The sequence below is a fragment of the Caretta caretta genome, chromosome 1 (genome assembly GCF_965140235.1).
Source record: "Caretta caretta isolate rCarCar2 chromosome 1, rCarCar1.hap1, whole genome shotgun sequence".
Taxonomy (NCBI): domain Eukaryota; kingdom Metazoa; phylum Chordata; order Testudines; family Cheloniidae; genus Caretta; species Caretta caretta.
In genome coordinates this window covers 242,013,755-242,033,910 of record NC_134206.1, presented here as the reverse complement: position 1 = coordinate 242,033,910, position 20,156 = coordinate 242,013,755, and the positions used below count along the sequence as shown (strand labels likewise).

At 44.2% G+C, this 20,156-nt stretch overlaps 1 protein-coding gene across 6 annotated transcripts in view; it reads right to left on the bottom strand.

The window, feature by feature from the left end:
• The window catches only part of ADA2 (adenosine deaminase 2), a 30,567-nt gene extending 11,615 nt beyond the window's left edge, over nt 1-18,952 (bottom strand). For 2 of the 6 annotated variants that reach the window (XR_007353634.2, XM_048828202.2), the window contains exons 1-3: nt 11,694-12,244; nt 10,158-10,465; nt 6,462-6,687 (exon numbers count right to left, since the gene is read on the bottom strand). Coding sequence is in view for 4 of the 6 variants with exons in the window: in XM_048828202.2 (XP_048684159.2) it covers nt 6,462-6,687; nt 10,158-10,452 (521 nt within the window). In the remaining 2 variants the exon portion in view is untranslated. Of the gene's footprint in view, nt 1-6,461; nt 6,688-10,157; nt 10,466-11,693; nt 12,245-15,615; nt 15,666-16,136; nt 16,289-18,891 lie in introns of those variants that run through there. The other 4 variants (XM_075122337.1, XM_075122343.1, XM_075122349.1 and 1 more) reach the window with 4 other exon arrangements.
• Nucleotides 18,953-20,156: the final 1,204 nt, after the last annotated feature.

The window sequence follows — 20,156 nt, the reverse complement described above, 5'->3', positions numbered from 1 at the left end:
CTTTTCTGCATCAGCAGCACTACCTAGTGTGTTTTAGGTCACATACTGGAGAGGAAGGGAAAGGAAGGAACATGAAGAATAGCGTCTCACCCAATGGGGGCCCACTTCCTGACTGGAGCCTCTAGGCATTATCACAATACAAATACTTTCCAATTTAAACTACATAGGGGATTATTTTAAAGTAATTGCCTTCTGCCTCCCAAATTAGAATGTGGCTGACATAGGGTTAACAACCTAATCTTGCAAATGTAACCATCCCCATCACCTTAATTACAATGACTGGGACTCTTTACCACCTCCAAGAGGGTAACACCCTCTAGTCACTAGGGGGCAGCATTGTTTCAATATCACACCCTTACTAAGCAAGTTACTTTCAAAAAGTCACACTTTAGTGCCTTTCTGACATTAAGGAATCTACTGAATAAACGGTTATCTATCAAAAAAAAAAAAAACACCTTTAGTCCTACTGAACCAATCTGGCTACTCCATTATACCAATCCAAAACTCATAATTTGCCAACTTCAGCAATGGATTCAATTTTTCAGATTTGCCACCTGGGAACCAACTGGCATGACTCAGTTCCTGCATGTTTCTTACTGGGATGGTATTCTGTTTACTTTACAGAACTTGCCTGAACATACATTTCCTCACCAAAGCATAGAGGGCACCAAGTAGTAGTGACAAGGGGAGTTTGGTGGAAATAGAAAGAACTTGATTATCTTGCCATTACCATGAGCAGCTGCAGGCTATTCTGTTTGAATTTACACTGCGGTAATATTTATCCTCTAAACAGCTCCAATCCTGGACTCAGGGTGGTCACTTTTCCAATGGCAATAACTCTATTAACTTTTCAAGCTTGCCACCTGAAAATTAGTGTATCAAATGTTCAAGCTGGAGGTGTAAAATCAAAATGGCAATACAACTAGTGAACAGGTTCATTTGGGGATGGAAAAATTGTAGGAGTTACAGTTAGTTGCAACCAAGGGGGAAATAGCTGGATGCTTAAAAGCTGACAGTCTTATCAGTCTGAGTAGGTCTGATTTTATCTAATATTAGAAGCTAAACAGGTTTGAGCCTGGCTAGTATTTGGATGGAAGATCACCGGAGAATACTTTCATGGCTTGTTGCCTCTCTTTAATAACTGTGACTGCTCTTTAATGCTATTTAATGTATGATGTCTTCCCTGGTGGCTTAGCGATAGTGCTCTGCTATGTTATATAGAAGAGTTAGATATGATTCACGCTCTTATTATCTTGTTCCTAGAGGCGTCAGTGTCTAGAATTAAAAGTTACTGTCCTATTGCTATAAGATGTGATCTTGTCTAACCTCATAAACAAGCAGTGCTGGGCCTGGTCAGAAGGTGGAACAGGAAACTTCAAAGGGGTGACCATAAAGTGGAATCTGTTCACCAGGCATCTTGTGCACTGGCTGCTTTTTTAGTCACTTAAGGAGCACCCTTCTTGTGGTTCTGGTTGCACTTCTTCCTCACTTTTATTCATGTGGGGGGTTGTTTTTATTTTTTAAAGTAAAATTATATACAGGTGACATTCGTGCCACCTTAAGGATGAGATTTTAAATGCACAAGAGTCAGGAAATTCACAGTTAAGGTTTCCACAACAACTTTAGCTCTGTCCTCTTGGACAACAGGGCCTTTGTTCCATTAATACACAACATCAGGAAACACAAGATCCTGTTCAGAAAACAAGAAAATAAATGGAAAGGAACTGCACCTTAACTGGGGAGGAATATAGGAAATATTCCGTATTACTGCATGCAATGGCATTCCGCATGTCAGCCACGTTCTGGGGAGCACTGAGTGGTGACAGTGGAGCATCACCCTAGAAACCAGGAATGCAAGCACCAGAGGGATCTTTTCACAAGCTTATCTGACTGAGTTCAGCTGGAGACTGGCCTTAAGTAGAGAGGGCGTGCTCCTGCTCAGCGGGGGAGGATGGAAAGATTTTGTGTGGGAAGAACCTGGACTGCATAGCAAGCCCCTAGGAAAACTGATGCAGAGTTCCAGTTTAAGCAAACTCCCCCAGATACTGGCTCAAGGGAAGTTATTCTCAAACTGCAGAAGGTCAGCTGAGAACACCTGCCTGGAGGGTGAGCCTGGAGTTTGTCCCTATCAGGTGTAGAACACTGAAGGAGAACCTCAGGATGGGTCAAAGGACCATGTGAGTCTATTCATGTGACCATGCATAGTTTACCTCTAGATAAGGACCAATAAGCAGTTATTTATCAAAGTAATTTTTCCTTAGATTTTCCTGGTACAAAGACTTCTTCAATAAATATATGTAGTGCTCTTTTTCCCATGTATATAGGGGAGAAAGAGTGGCCCCTTACACAGATTCTTTTATATATAACCTGTTGTGTCTACGTAGCCTGTGCTCTTGTGTTAGAACGAGTAATAAGCCACCAATACCCCTCCTAAAAAAATTAATTGCTACATTTCTTACAAATCCCCCTTCCCTTAAGACTAATTATTCATATGTATAACTGTGAGGATATAGCAATGCATCCTTGATAACATGCTACTCCTTTAAGGGATCAAACTCTTTGCCACAAATAACCTACACAGACAAATCTGGGGTTTGTTGATTCTCTAGGGAAAAAAGCGCAAGTCAGTGGTTGGATTGAGCTAGAAAGACCCTGCTTGGATCGGGTGTGACCATGTACAGAACAAAGCTATTGCAATGGTAGGCACAAGGGGGCAAAATTACAGGAGTCTACTTTGCTTCTTTTGGTATAGAATGAAGGCCTGAAAGGGTTGTTTGCTTGTTTTCTATTCTATATGGGTCCCTACACTGCATTCATCACCATAGTATCTGAGCACCTTCCAGTGATGTATTAAGCAACGTGACTGACATCTATCACATGTGGTTCATTTTCTCTCTCATCCTCTTTCTAAGGGGAGAACTGCAAGTGCAATGGAGTTTTGGTTTGGTAACATACACTCTGCTCTGACAGGTTTCAGAGGAACAGCCGTGTTAGTCTGTATTCGCAAAAAGAAAAGGAGTACTTGTGGCACCTTAGAGACTAACCAATTTATCTGAGCATGAGCTGTAGCTCACGAAAGCTCATGCTCAAATAAATTGGTTAGTCTCTAAGGTGCCACAAGTACTCCTTTTCTTCACTCTGCTCTGAGTTTCTGTTAAAGAAAGTAGGCTGAAGAAGTGCACCCTGCACCTGGAGCAGAAGGCAGTGAGGTTTGTGATGGTCCTTGATTCCATGGAAATTTATTCCATTGCCTGAGACGAGCACCCAAGAAAGCTATATCTCCTACACTGATAAACTTTACCCTTATGGCAGAAAGTTCCATTGTGCTCAAGGAGTGGAGTCTACATCTTGGAGCTTTAGCCAATCTTTTAGATATCCTGGGCTCTGGCCTCAGAGCTCTTTCACCTTATGAATATCAGCAATGTCAACTTTGCTTTCTTGAGTGTCTCCGAGCATGTTTATTGTGAGCACTCACGCAGCGTCAGAGGTATTGAATATTTAACAAAAAAGTCCTTCCAAAGTGTTAATCATTGGAATTAAATAGCGGAGGATTTTTTAAAATGTTTTTAAACTCCCTGACCACGAATCTCTTCCCCCCTCTGCTGCTCGGCATTCAGTCTCTTGCATATCACCACTTCACTAGCTCTCCAGCCCCCACAGAGTACTCTAGGGTCAGGTCAGACAAGACCTGAATTTCTAATATGAAAACAAAAAGAAAAAAGAACGGGGGACGGGAAATAACACACACTGTTCCAGGGCCTCTCTACTTTATAAAGCAGCAAAAAAATATAAAGACGGGTCCCTTTTACTTTGCAGATCACTCTTAAGCAGGGGCATCATTTCAGAAATAGTCTGGAGGGGGAGGCAAAGTTGTGTGTCAGCATACAGAACATTATATGTGACTATATCATATCCTGTAATGGTGGAGGGAGAGGTGTATAGGATGTACACCTATGAAAAGTTGGTGTGGGGACAACTGCCTTTCTTCTCCCATAGCAAATGACGTCCCTACCTTTAGGAAGTGGTCATATCTTCATAACCACACTGTATTTTTTGGAAGGAAGGCTGTTGTAGTAACCGAACTTCCCCACACCTCTTTTAAACTTGAAAATAAACAGTTTGATTGTAGGGATTGTTTGGTTTGTCTGTTTCCAGTCCTTCATTCCATTTCCACATTGAAAACTAGTGGAAGCGGGTACAGCCCCTGGAAAACACTTTCACCCTTCTCCTCACGCTTGCTGATCCTCCCCATTCTGTACATAAGAGAGCCTGGACCTTCCCCAGATGCCAGATGCCCTTGACACATACTTGCAAGCACCCAACTAACCATCAGTTCCCACCCACCCCAACATCTTCTTTCCCTCAGCCTGTCGATGCTCAGGGGCAAACAGAAGGAAGGGAGGTTACTTGTGGGGCACATATTCAAGGGACTGGGAGTGTTTCCAGAAACTGAGAGGCATAGCAGATTAGGGCTCATTCCTGGCAAGAGACCAACTCCTCCCTTGCCAGAACCCCTCCCCAACCCCCAGATTAGCACCCAGGGAAGAGATCAAAATAGGAGGAGGAGCTCCTCAGTATGGTGGTTGTGATCATGTGCCTGGACTTTATGTGGGGACATTGCATTACATCATCTTGTGGTGATGGACACGTTAAATGCAGTGAGAGGCAACACAGTCCAGTGGATAAACCTGGGTGCTGAGTTTCAGAAGACCTGGCTTCTATTCCTGCCTCTGCTGCTGGGAGAACTGCACAAGTCACTTCACCTCCCTATGCCTGTTTCCATCCCCTCAACCCCTTTTCTCTTGTGTATTTAGATTGCTTCTTTGGGGCAGGGACTGTCTCTTATTATGGGCTTGTCTACACTTAAAATACTACAGCTGCAGCGCTCCAGTGTAGACACTGCCTACACTGACAGGGGGGGTTCTCCTGTCAGGTAGGAAATCCACCTCCCTGAGAGACAGTAGCTAGGTCAATGGAAGAATTCTTCTGTTGACCTAGTGCTGTTTACGCCGGGGATTAGGTCAGTAAGGCTACATCTCTCAGGGGCCTGGATTTTTCCCACCCCTGAGAGATGAAGCTATACCAATGTAAATTCCTAGTGTAGACCAGGGCTATGAGTCTGTACATTACCTAACACAACGGGTCCCTTAACTCAGTTTGGGCCTTTAGGTATTACTGTAAAATAAAAGATAAAGGGACACTGAATGGTGATAAGAACTGTGTCTGAAATAAGTTCATGTCTCAAGCAGGCCGCTAGCCAGCACAGCCAAGCATGCGGTGTGGGGTCCTCTGCAGAGACGCTTCCCTCATGCTCTCCCACCCTTATTCCCTTATTCCCTCCCTTGTTCTCTTGATTAGGCCAGGAGGGAGAGGCTGTATTCTGTAAAATAAAACAGAATGGGGGGCTTGAGGGATGTTCCTCAGAAAACCCTGAAACATCCAGGGCAACCGCCTTTGTTGAGATATTTCAAAAGGAGATTTGATGCAAAATCCCTCTTATCTATTATTTCTCTCCCTCTCTTCTGGAGAGGCAGAAGGGAGCTGGTGTCATGGTCTCCCTTTTCCCCACTCTCCCTTGGAAGGGGTGGGAAGCCAGCAGGGGAACAGTCTTTCCTCTAGAAGAAGCTGATGGAGACGGGACTTGCTGCCGGCAAACATCTGCTTCTCCCATGAGGTGCTGCTGCTTCTCAGCCTACTGACAAGCAAGGCTGGGAGCCCTAGAAACTCCTCAGCCACAGGCGCCAGCTTCTCCTTCTGACCCCATTTCCGATTTCCTCAGGCTGCTGACTTCTCACCTCACCCGCTGAGGAGGAGGGGAATGCTCTGGGGAATCAGCACTCTCTAGCCCAACAGAAGGCAGAACTCTCCCTCTGCTTTTAGCAAAGGAAGGGGAGCTGCACTAACTGGCACTTTAATGCTTGGTAGCTCCTCAATCTGAACCGTCTCCCAAATCATTAATGCTCCATTCCAAGGTATCTTCCAGCTGATAAGTGATCAGTGCCCTAAGGAGCAAACAGTCTCTGTTTAAATATTTGTGTATATTACATTTTGAAAAACCCTACATTGAAAGACCATTAAGATTGGACAGTCAAGCACTCAAAAGTTAGGAAAAGCCAGAATTAAGGTTGCCTGTGCACATGCATTATGGGAAAGTCTTTCATTAGAGGATCACATACTATTTTTTCCACAGGAAACCTGCCTCATTCAGTACGTAGGATAGACAGTGCATTCCCTAACTTGTGCATGTTTGACTTTGCAACCATAACATGCTTGTTACAGTGTGTGTGTGTGTGTGTGAGATGCGATTTTAAATTGAGAGTCCAGTTTCCAGAGCAGCCACCCCATGTGGACGATGGGCCAGAGTGACCTTGCAAGACATGTGTCCTGTTAGCAAATAACCAGCAAGCAATGAATAATAGTGCTATAAAACTCCAGAGTGCCTCAGACCATTGCTCACACACCTGTTATCAAACTCACTGATGTTGCGTAGCTGCTTCCGGTAAGTCTCTAGCAACACCCACTCTGAGCAGTCTGGCGGCACTGGGCTGGGAGGGTGAGGCTTGGAAAATCTAAACTGAACAGTACCCACATGGGTGAAGCAGATGTAGCAGTCAGGTAGGTAGGTGGCATTGTGCACCAACCAGTCCACGCTCAATATTGCATAGTCATGCAGGTGTAAGACAGCACCTGTGGGGGAAAGGGCAAACATAACAAGAAAAGTCTGCTGAAGTGAAGGGAAAGGAGGGTCAACATGATGACAATTAAATCCATCCATGCAGGCATGCCTGGAGGGTCTCATAGATACAGTCATGAGCAGCCCCCACAGCAGCAAGACTGCAAACCTGCCCTGCCTCCCCCAATGTGAGATACAGATGGCACATTCCACATCAAACACAGGGCAAGCAGAGCATGATGGCTCAGTTTGAGGGGAGGGGGGAATCAATAGGGAGTTCTACGCTCTACTTCTCCACTGGGATGGAAAATCCACTGAGTTATTAAAGGTCTTTCAGACACACTTCACCATGAGAGAGCTGGCTCACACCCCACTGATTTAAAGAGGAACTTTCACACTAAGCAGCACTTTACAACACATACTATTTAACAGACAGACCTGAACCAAATCCCTAGATCTAAGCAAAAAGAAAAGGAGTACTTGTGGCACCTTAGAGACTAACCAATTTATTTGAGCATGAGCTTTCGTGAGCTCATGCTCAAATAAATTGGTTAGTCTCTAAGGTGCCACAAGTACTCCTTTTCTTTTTGCGAATACAGACTAACACGGCTGTTCCTCTGAAACCTAGATCTAAGCAGTTTGGCTCCAGATGTGATTTTTTTCATCTAGCTCCTATTGTTACAGTGGGCCAGAACAAAACCTCAGATACTGACATGTTGGGGAATTCTGAGGTCAGAACACAGAGCTCTATTCGTCTCTACTACTTAATCAAACACACACACACACTTCTGTCTTGTATTCATAGATTTCAAGGCCAGAAGCAACCATTGTGATAATCTAGTCTGACCTCCTGTACAACACAGGCCATAGAACTTCCCCAAAACGAATTCCTAGAGCAGATCTTTTAGAAAAACATTCAATCCTGATTTAAAAATGGTCAGTGATGGAAAATCCACCAAGATCCTTAGTAAATTGTTCCAATGGCTAATTACCCTGACTAAAATTTACACCTTATCTGCTGCTGGCCATCACCACCTGCCTTGAGATGCACCACTATCCTGCAGTAGATTGGCAGCTGACAGAGCTTTTACTGTGACAGTCCATGGAGTGCGAAACTCATTCTTCTCACACACACAGTTCAGACCATCCCTCTGCATCGTCAAATATCATCCTAGAACTCTCCTTTTCTCGAGATTTTTGAAAATGTTAGCTCTTGTGTAAAACCTCCTTTTTTAAAAGATGCTGTGGGATCTGGACTCTTTTGATATATTAATTTGCATATCACAGCAGTTTAATTGACTGTGGATTACCATGAACTCCTTGCATGTCAAGAGGCACTTTATAAACACAATAGTTACATTATTAGAGTATTTGACATAAAGAAAACATGACTTAGTTGTTAGAATGCGAGGCTGCAGGTCAGGAGATCTGGGATCTATCCTAGGCTCTGCTACATGTTTTTGTGTGTGACTTTGGACAAGTCACGTAAGGCCAAAGTTTCAAAAGCACTCTCTGATTTTGCATGTCCAATTTTAAATGGCCTGACTTTCAAGGTGCTGAGCAACCAAAGTTCCTGACTTAAATAGAACTATTAGAACCTTTGAAAAAGCAGGCCTCAGCAATCTAAAGTTGGGTCCCCAAAATTTAGACACTTTCTGTGCGTCAGTCTCCTATACGCAGTCTGGGGTTAATATTACAATTTAATATTTGTATTACCATAATGGTCAGAGGCCCCCCACTCTTGATTGGGGCCCCAGTGTGCTAGGCACTGTACAAATATAGAGAAATAATCCCTTTCACAAAGGACTTACTATAAATACTGTAAAGAAACTACAGGAGATTCACTAATGCTTGGGAAGTGATTTAAGATCCTTTGGAGGAAGGGATGTAAAAGCAAAAAGAGTTAAACATTGTCCTTACCATTTTTTCAAAAAGCTAAGATACTTATATTTTTAAACCGCAAATTCCCTGCTGTTTGATTCAGCAGTGAAGGGATAATGGTGAGTTCGACATCTCAGTTATTTCTGTGGTAACCAATCATGATGGCATAAACCCCAGAGTCTGACATCACCACAGGGACAAGCTAGCAGATTAGGGAGATAGCTCTTATTCAGACAGAAACAAACAGACCAATTCAGAATGGTGGGAGCAAAGCAGCTGACTTTTTGTATAAATGTTCTCTCCACAAATTTTCCCAAGAGCAAGGCTCTGCCTTTCACCCCAATAGCCAGACTAAGAAAGTTCCAATCTGGGATCTGGTACCTAGAACAGACCAGTCTGAAAGGAGAATGCATTGCACAAGAGGGACGTGTATTCTCAGGTTTCACAGTGAAAGCCTTCTGTCTTCACCTAGAAAAGGAAGCCTAATTAAAATACTTTTCACTGCATCAGAGAGAGAAGTGGAACGGTAGAGAGAAGTCACTCAGCTGAGAGTCAAGGCCTTCAGATGTACAAATGCATTAACTCCTTGCTTCCCACATGGAACTGTCAAGGTCACAGCAATTCGGAGAGTCAGCAATAGCTAACTCCCTGCTGGTTAGACTGGATGGCTTAGATTTCAGATGGTCAAAAATACTCTCCCAACCACTCAGTATATTATAGTTATTAAGGACTAATTCTTAGAATGCTGACATGTTCCTGACTGCTAGCAAAACAAATGCTTAGGATGACATTGTGCATGTATTATACACTCATATAGTGTCTTTCATCCTAAATCATCCCAAAGCACTTTACACACCATGTATGCACCACACGGTGTAATGCAGCCACCTCTGATGTGAAAGGCAGTAGCCAGCTTGTACACAGCATGCTGCACAACAGTGGAGGGAAGGGAAGTTTCGGCCAAGGACCATAGGGCAAATTCCTGCTCTTACAAACAGAGATCTTTCTCATTTGTGTGGATCAGAACTCAGTTTTTAAGGTCTCAGCTGAAAGGCCCTAACAGAAATTCTATTTTCAAATAGACATTCTATAGATCATACAAACACACAGTCTCCAATGCATTAATAAATCTATGCTGTAAACAGCTACTTGTATAAGGACACGTGAACACCACCACATGGCAGCATGTTTGGTTATACAAGGTCAGTCGCAGGCCTGGGAAGCATTAGAAGGATGAGCACCCCCAGCGCTGGAGTGTGCTACACAGAGGTCAGGGTCTTTTCCCATATTATTTTATTTTGTCTTCTTTCTCCTCCCAAGTGAGGTAAATGGGGGTCCATGCTGTACAGTTATACAGGATACCCACATGTTTGGAAATCCTCTCTGGCCAGTGTAATTCCTTCTTTCCCCCAGCACAAAAGAGCCAGCCCGAATAGAGCTCCTTCTGGGATCTGAAGTTGCTCTACTCAGCACCTGTTATAAGGTCCCTTTAGTTTGGGTGCAGCAGGGGTTTCACACTGACAGATTCTTGCTCCCTTCCTGGTCCCTGTTTTATCACAGAAAGCATTGGGACAACCAAGAACTCTCAGGCCAGAATCCCTACCTTTTGGCATACGTTTCAAGATGCTGAACACTGCACTTTGATCAATGAAGCCTTTGGCCCTGAAAAAGTGCATGCTTGGTGGGAAATATCCAGTCTTCTGGGCCTCAGCTACTTCCGTCTCCTTGAGGCTTATTAGATACTCATTGATCTGCTCTTCCCACTTCCCCAGCACCAGGTTGCCACCAGTCCGGCGGACATTCTCCTGCTCCATCAGGGAGTCCCGCAAAGGGATGGGAAGGCAAAGAGGAACCAGACTTAGGACAAGGAATACAAGCCAACCAGCCTGAGGCTTCATGTCATGGACACACCTGGGGAAAAAACAATCAGAACTGTAAGTGCAGGTCAAAAGGTGACATCTCAAAGGTGGTGCATTGGCTCTTTAACAAAAAAGTGGCAGGATTATGTATACTAGGCCATCCTGGCGAAGGGCCCTTGCAGAAGGGGTAGGAGAATCTGAGATGAATCAGGAGAAATACCTCACTCCCAAGTATTCAAAGGAATCAGTCAGTTTTGAAACGCATTCAACTCATAACCATTCAAGTAGGCAGTAAGATCCTGCGAGGAGAGGGTGTATCACTGTTGGATCAGGGTGACAGTACATCACACTGTCCAGCTTACTCAGTGCTATAGGAAGGGGGTCTGTGGCAAAGGACTGGCCCTGGAAGCAGAGATGTGTGAGGTCAGGACATTATGCTTCTGAGCCAGCCCTATGCCTAATGGACTGACTAAGGGACAACCAAAGACAGGGCACCATGCTCCTGAACCAGCCTGTAGGTCAGAGTATGTATGGGTGGGCGGAGGGGGATAAGGAGACAGGTCTGTTGTCATACAGAGTACGCTGAACTTCAGAACCATTCAGGTTCTGTTACTCAACAGTCCAGGAGAGATCATGCTGATCCCACAGCAAAATGCGTTCTCGCTGTTAAAAGGGATAGTTCTGGGGACTTCACATCAAGCTCCCAGTGCACTAACACTCCCTTCACACCAGGAGTCAGGCATCTCCAGTGCCCGGATGCCATAGGCCACAGCATGTGCCACAACTACTGGCACCATAAGAACTGGCAGGAAAGAGAGAGGGGAGAGAACGTGGTGAGTGATAGGAATACATAGGTCAGAGAAGACAGACCCATGCAAAATGACTCTCCCTCCCCAAAGAACATTGTTGGAATACAATCTTCCAGCAATGGGCACCAGTCTGGAGGGTCCCTTATCATATCACACCAACCCAGGCTTGAGAAGGACTCAGGGCTGCAAGATAATACATGAACCATAGGGAACTATGTCCCCATACACATTTCCTGTGTCAATTCTCTTCCCAGCTACCGCATTGCTGCAACTCCCCCCTTTCTGCCAGCTGCCCCATCACACTCCCCTCCCACACTATAGCTGGCAGCAAGATGGAATATCCTATACAATTTAGCTCAGGAATGAAGGGGTTAGATACAGCTTTAGAGCCAGCCAGTTCTGATCCCAGCATAGCAAAAGCATCTTAAAAAGACACAACAGCCTCAGTGAGACAAACCCACTTATTCTTACTGTCAATTTTCTCTTCCTTGTGTCCAGAGATCATCCAACTGCAACCGAGATAGCAGGTCCTAGTCACCACTCCTTCAGACAAATAGGTACAAAGCAAAGCAGCTATTAAAACAAGGAACAAATCAACCAAGCCAACACAGATAGTTCCAATTCCTTGTTTCAGTTTCACTTCTATTCTTGTGGCTCGTCGAGGGACTTTGTGAATATATTTTTTTTAAAAAGGAGGGAAGGGGGGCAGGAAAGGTTATGAGAAAAAGAAACTAAAGGAATGTAAGGAGCAGAAAGCCAGGTGAAGAGGGCTGAGGTAACAACAGGCTGAGCTAGCAGGAGGACATTCCAGAGCTGCATGGAGAATGGGAAATGGAGACTGGGAGCAGCAGAAACATTCCGACACATCCTCCACACAGGATATGGTCAGGGGAAAGGGGTGTTCTAGGATTTTAACCTCTGGGGGTTCTCAGATAGCCAGCTGGTCACATAGCATTTCCTCATCCTTCTGTCCCATCTGCTAAATTTTAACCTCTTCACTGCCCTCACGTGAGCAGTCATTGTAATCTCTGTGTAACTGCCACCCACTCATAATCTGACAGTTTTACATAGATGACAAATGTACTCTCAGCAGAGGCTTGGGTGCAGGCTATTTTACAATAGCCTGCACTGCTTCCTACTGTGAGGCCCCACCCAAACTGCCACAGAAATAAAATAGCTCAGCAGATGTGCAACGCAGTTCAGGGTAAGCCAGTTTAAACACAGTTTTGCCTGGCTATTGAAGACCAGGAACAACTACATTGGAAACACCATTTAAAAGACCTTTTTTTGACAAGAAATCAGCTAGTCATATTTAAATACACTTTTAATGGTTTTTGTCCAATCAACATTGACTATAAGCAAACTGGGCCAAAGTCATCCCTGAGATAATTCCATTTTTACTAGAGCTGAATTTGGCACACAGGGCCAATTCTGCTCTCAAACTAGATGTAAATCAGGAGTAACTCTGAGGTATACTAACATCAGAGCTGGTCACACTAACAAGAAATCATGACAATTATTGTAATTTTGAGGGTGTTTCCACTTCGCGTGGTTCAAAATGGACCCCGGGGGTGGGGGGGTAAACATTTTAAATAAAAAAATGTTAGAAATGGTGTTTATCAAAGACTGTTTTCAGTACATAAAAAGAATAACAATCTAGATAATTATTTAAATTACAAATGTCACCAAAAATGAAAAAAAAATCAACAGTTCTTGAAAACGAAAAACAATCTCCAAACATGTCATTTTTTAATAATGCTTTACATTGCAAGATTTCAGCCAGCACTAATTGGTACTAAGCATGATCAGAATCAGGTTCCTGGGGCTTAAACCCCTATTAGTGTGGCCGTCCTCTGAAAATTCCAACTGTATTCAACAACAGGTGCCAGACCTGTCTCTTCCCTCTCTGACTCCATTCAGCCGAATGTGACATGGTTTTTCATAGGTGCACACAGGTTCAACACCTGCGGTATGAAGGGGTGGCCTATCTGTAGTTCTATCATGGATCTACCGCACTGTCTTGCAACAACTGTTAACCTTGACTGACCCTTGTTTTCAACTCCAGCTGAAGGAGCATATATGGAGGGCATCAGGGATCCATGCTTGATGGCCAACTTAAACATGGAAGAATGTTTTTTAGTGTGGACAGACTAAGATGGTCTCTCCTCTGGGGCAGTTTCAAGAGACTGGAGAATATAACCACCTTCACTGAATACAAGAGACACACAGTGCTCCATAGCAACTATTAGTTCCCTAAAAACAATACAAGGATCAGAGCATAGAGTGTATGCGGAGAGAGGGGAGGGAAGAGAAATGCACGTAGACTAGAAAAGAAAGTTCATCAGGGACAAGAGCTCTGTCTATAAATACCTTCAAGGGAACAATATAGATGAAGGAAGGGAATTACTCCAATTATCTGAAAGCAGTAAAGCAGAGAGCAACAGCCTACAGCTAGAACCATAAAACCAAATTCAGGTAAGGCATTAAGAAAAATGTCTTTACAGAAAAATAGGGCACTAGAGACAGACTCCAAGAGAAGAGTGTTGAGACATCATCAGTGCAGATAGCTAAGGAATTAGACAAGACACATGTACGGAGAAACAGTAGTCCACAGAGCACTGACTGGTGGTTCTCAGACAGCCAACTGCTCACACAGCATTTGCTCATCCTTACATCCCATCTGCTAAATTTCATTTAAGCTAAAAATGCATAAAATACTTCCCTAACAAGACTTTTCTAGGTAAGCAATTGCAGTAGTTGCCACGAGGACTGTATGTAAATGCCAGGGGAGGTGATCTGTGAGATCATAAATGGGAGGACAGGTGCTCATCAAAATCCTCTCTCTATTAAAATGTGGTCCATACTATGAAAAAGTTTGAGACTCCTGCACCAGCAGGAATAAGGACAATGAGATTGCATTTATATCATATGTAAAAGGATCCCAAAGCACTTTATTAACCAAGCTGTACCAACTATCCATATAGAAGTCACTCCACTTGCTACTAAAACATAGCCCTCTCTGGAGAGACACATGACAGCCATTTTAAGCCCACAGCAATGAACAAGATGGAAAGCAGAGGGGAATTTAGTGAGGTAAAATGTAATGACTGAAGTTGGAATTTGGCCAGACACCACAGTTAACAGCCCTATCCTTCTGAATATCATGGTTTCTTTAATGTCAGGGCCCTAATTTTAGGCCTCCTTGGAAAACCAGGCATGACACAAGGAAACTTGTACAATACAGAGGATCAATACAGATTAACTAAGTGGTCTTTTCTATAAACAACCACCTCTAACCCCAATTCTGCCACTCCCTCACTTCTCTCATTCAACCAAGACCCACTGGAGAAAACTAAAGCCCTGTCCACATTACCAGTGGATAACATGGTTTGTGGCTACATAATACAACTTTAAAGGCACATTTGTGCACTGTTGCACAGTGAGAAAGAAGACTTTTACAAAGCTTTCAATTCTTTTAGCAGCAGGCAGGTATTCTCAGTGAAGTACCATTCATGCAATTTCATTCCCACACACCAACCCAACAGAGCCAGTTTTCATTTTATTAATCCATTCTGCAAAGTTCATCTTTCTTCTCCAGCTTCCGCTTTCAGGATCAACCCATTGTGCCACAGCTCAGCATGACAATGTTGCAACACAATATAATTGCACTAGCCCAAAAGAAATGTTAGGACACTTTGATGGTTTGCAGGTCAATGTGAAAATCAAGGCAAAGCATACACAAATCGTGTCTGTGTAACGTGTTCCTACTAACCCATTTTTAAAAGCAGTTTTGCTGATCCACAATGAAAGTGGAAAGATGCTCCCTGAATAGTGGTTTGAGAGTTGGAAGATTGGTGTTTAGTTCTGGCTCTGCCACTGACACACTGTGTGACCTTGGGCAAGTTACTTAACCTGACCGCTCCAGTTTCCTTATCTGTAAAATGGGGACGATCCTTCCCCAGCTGCTTCACTAGGACACTGTGAAAATGAGGATTATTTATTTGTATAACCATAGTACCTATCAGCTGCAGTCATGGACCAGGACCCCATTGTGGTAGGCACTGTACAGACACAGAACAAAAAGTCCCTGCCCCAAAAAACTTATGATCTAAGATTAGTTACTGTGTGTAAAGCACACTGAACATGCAAAGGGTGTAAGTATTATCAGTTATTAAGGACTGACTGTCTCACAACACTTGGAATGACTAAAACATCCCCACCGGCCTGATAAATAACCTATACTTTTGTCTGGCTGGACAAATGAGGTGGTTAGTGGGAGATCTGCAGGGAGGAAGAGGCATGTCTGCTGTGGCCTGTGCTTGCAGCTGAGCATCTGAGCCTGTGACCCAGCAAATTCACCTACAACTTGCTCCATCTATGCACATAAACTCACCCTCAGGCTGCCTTTTCATCCATCCTGAGCTGCGTCTACACCCACCTGATGACATTTAAAAAGAGAATCCCAGTTACAAGAATTGGAATCTGGTAATGCAGAGCCAGGGAAAAAGCTATACTCCCAGGTTAACAATTAATCACACAGGGAATGAAGCCATTGATTTGTAATCATTGCCTGGCTCCCAAATATAATAGCTGTGAATTCCTGTGACCACCGTCTGAGACAAGGAGCTTTGGGCTATTCCCAGTGCACTTGCTAAAATTCAAATCAGTCGCAGAGCAAGTCTCTTAGCTCTGTGAGCTCAGCTGCTTATCAGCAAGAGGAGTCAGTGGTGCTAGCCAGCAGCAGTCTGAATAACCCTGCTCTCTGTCACTGTGTGGCTGCTGAGCTGAGGTTTCATTTTCAAGTAACCCTAAGTAAGAACTGTGTCATCTCCCCCCAGCCCCTCAGAACTGTTCTTTGCTTCCATAACCCCAGGCTTGTAGCTACAGTTACTGAAAGGACAAAGCAAAGAAAACCTTTGTATGGTAACACCAAGTCACTAAGGGCCAGTGCTGCAAGGTCCTGAGTGCCCTCAATTGTCAGGAATTGATGTCACCCTTCAGAGTAGGGGCTCCGCACCGCATAGGACCAGGTTCCAGGCTGTTTCCAAGGTTTCTGTGCAAGGCACCTAGAAAAGATTAGCAGGGCCCCAAGTCAAGTATTTGTTTCCCCCTTCCCAATCTCTCGTCTCTCTCCAATCTTGGGCAGTAAAAAAAGAAAGCAAACTGGGTAACAGACTGCATGTTGTACCTCCTGCTCTCAGGCTTACCAAGAATCCCCGTCTGGTTCACTCTCTCACTTTAAAGGAAGGAGAAAACCCAGTGAGCTTCTGTCAATGTGGGGATTTTTTCCATTAGTCATTTCACATCAGTGCCTGCCCTCACTGTCTAACCTTCACACACACCCCAAAAAAACCCATCCACTTATCCTCTCGAGAGCTTATGCTAGACATACTGTTGCCCCCCAAATATCTGCACAGGTCGGGGAGTTCTCTTCCTTAATTCTACCTACTATAAGCTGCAACCTGCTCCTGGGCATGAGGCAGGGAACAGAGGAAGAGACTTAGGTCCAAACAATACTATAAAATTAACTATGTTGGTGGATCTTTCATCTTGTTGTGTAGACAGGACCTAACCCAACTCAGATCTGCCCCATTTCCTACTAAAATCGTGGAATTGGCTAATCCTGCTCAAAACAGGAAGAGATGACAGTAGTTAGGACCCCAGGCCCACACTAGTGCTCCCACCACTAGCACTGGCAATAAAAATTCCTACCACTGATAAGAAAAATAGTCCAAGCAGACAAGTGTTTGGTTTCAGCTGCATAGGTGTGACCAGCCTATGTTATAACCAGTATGGCATAGTAGACTGTATAGCTGGGACTGAAGGTAACACCAAAACAACTATGGCACAACCAAGAAATAACTGGGTCTGCCAACAGGGCAGTAGCTATACTTTACACAGGGACTTCTCTCTTCAGTGTGTTATCATCCTATATTTGATTCCACAGCAAAAGCTACCTTAAACAGCTGGATGCAATTCCTCCTCAGAACTTATACCTGTTTTTGCCTGAAGTTTATCAGCTAGTTCTCCCACTCCTCTGTACTATTTACCCTCTGGGAGAGAGAAAGGCTGGATGCTTGATGCAGATAGGTGCAGGGAGCTGGAGGAGAGAGATTTTTTGTGGTGTTAAAGAAAGACAGCCGTTTGTTGCTGCTTTCCCTCCTTTCTTTTGTGAAGATTCACTGCTGGAAAGAAGCAATGAAAGGTGATGTGGAAAGTTAGGGTAGCCAGGGCAAGTTCATAAAGGGACCAGAAATAAGCTCTTAGGAGCATCTTGTAAAGTACATTCAGACCTCACTCTTGGATGCTGAAGGGTGACAAGACAAGGAGGATCAAGTGACCAATGATTGTTGGAGTCTTTGGGATTCCTTGCTCAGGAGAGATGACTAACATCCACCAATAGCCTTGCTAGACTCTCCTTTTCTCCTTCACAGCATCAAGGTGAACATTTTTCAAGGTTTTTTGATAAGGGGCAGCAGGCAAGCTAGCTGGCTGACATAGTAGGTTCAAAGACTTCAGTCTAGGAACGTTCAGATTCTGCCCAAATGAGGGCCACATTGGAAACTTGCTAGGAAAATGAGGGGTGTAGCTAATTCGCCTAAAACAAATCAAGAGCAGCCCCAAGGCTACTTGGGTGAAGTTGGACCATAGCACGTTGGAAACTGCAGGCTCCCTGAGCCACACCAATTCCTGAAGGAAGAGTGCAGCTTTGGACAACATAGTGAAATTCCAGTGAGTGCAATTTGGCCTGAAGGCATGTTTTAGCCACCCTAGCATTAGTTACCATTTATTTCATGGATATAAACCCCTGATGGCTATGCACAGTGATTGTAGGGAACAGGGATACATCCCTGTGTACACTGAGCCAATCAGGCTCTCTGGCAATATATCAGTTGCTATGCCTGTTAATCACTGAAGCTCCAGGAAATACACTTAAAAGAAAACAACAAACCACTAGATACACCGAGCAGCCAGAACAAGCCTAGCCTGTTGAAATTACATTGTAATTAAAACATAATAAAAACTGGCATTTATTGATGAGTTATATTAACCCTGTCTGAAACCATTTGAACAAATTAAGCCTCATAATGGTATTTTTCTTCACTGTTAAAAGCATTAAGACATGACACAGATCAATAATAATACCCACGTTGGCTCTTTGTTATTGGAAGAAGAAAGCTTTGCTGCTGGAAAGCTTCAATTGGCATGGCTTCAGCCAATAAGAAGGCACCTACAAGGGACCCTGCTGGCAAGCCCCAAAAGATAATGCCAGGGTACTTACATGGGCATATAAAGCATGCTGTCAAAAACACTGCCAGGAGCCCAGCTGTCCTACTCCAGGAGACATTTCCAGGGTATTTGCATGAGCAGATACCAATATATGCCCCAGAAACCATTGCCAAGGCCCCTGCTGGCACATAGTGGATGTTTCCAGGGGACTTGCACAGTCATATACCAGTGCCTGATTCAAGTGCCGCTGCCCCCCTATACATATACCACAGATCCTACATGGGCACAGACATGTCTCGGGGGGAGGGGGGGGAGGTGGAAGGTTCTGCCAGGGCCCCTACAGGAAAATATACTGGTGAATGCCTCAATGGGCACTGCCAAGGCTGGGGCCTGTGTCCCAAGTGAATTGTTCTCTAGTTGTTTTGCAACGGTTACAAACCTGTAAGGCAGAAAAACTGATAGACCTTGAGCTCCTTCCTTCCTTCTCCCAGCTGCTTCTGTCTCTCTCAAGCCACACAACAGCTGAGCAGATAAACAACTTGCCACCTGCTCCCACCTCCAACCCCGCCCCTCTAAATCGGATATATCTCCACCTCCTCCTCCAAAGATCTGTTCCTGTGGTTGTATTCTTCTCCCTTAAGGTGCAGTCCCCTGCAGCAACACAGCAGCCGCTGCTGCATGCCCTCCCCTTTAGCTAAAGGAGGGACACATTGTGAAGAAAGCGATAGAGCTGTCTGTTCTCATTGCAAACAAAAAGACACCTTGAAATAACAATTTAGCCTTCATCCAAACTAAGACAGACAGGAAATCCCACCCTCTGTCTTTGCAATGCCATAGCATATTCAGATTCTGAACAGCCTCACCCTACTCCCCTTCCACCTGTGCAACAGGGCAGAGAAGGCAGGAGAAGTTAAATAGTGAGCATGGAAGGAAGATCAAAGGAAACGGAGGCCAGGCACAACAGTAAACTGGGTGGTACCTCAGAGTCCCTGTCTGTAAAATGGGAACAATAATTCTTAATCAATATTGTAAACCACTTTGAGACTGTCCACTGAAAAGTCCTGAAAAGTAGCAAGTATTAATTATTATTACTACCATAAAAGGCTCCTAAACATTAATTAAAATAATGGAATGAACCATCCTCAATGCCCATCAGCCTCTTTCAGCTTCCTCCTTATTTCTGAGGCAGATAAATCATTCTGTTGCATTGAGTGAAGTATATAAAATAATGAATGGTCTAGAGAAGGTAGACAAGGAACTTCTGTTCTCTGTGTCTCATACCACCAGAACAAGGGGACAGTCAATTAAATTAAAAGGTGGGAAATTGAAAAAAGGAAATACTTTTTCACACAATGTGTGATTACACTGTGGAACTCACTGCCACAGGAAGTCATTGAGACCAAGAACTTAATAAGATTTCAAACTGATTGAACATGTACCTGGAAATCCAGTGTGATCATAACGAATGACAACAAAAATATTAAACCTCCTACTTCAGGGTTTGGGCCCATCGCTGACTTCTAGAGCTCAGGATGAGGCCCATGTTCAGGGCAGATGGTCCCACATCTGCCTACTGAAGGGTTCTTACTCCTTCTTCTGAAGCACCAGGTGGTGGAGACAAGATACTGAACTAGATGGACCTCAGGTCTGATCCAGCCTGGCAATTCCTGTGTGTGTGAAGCACCCACAGGAGTGCAATGGGGG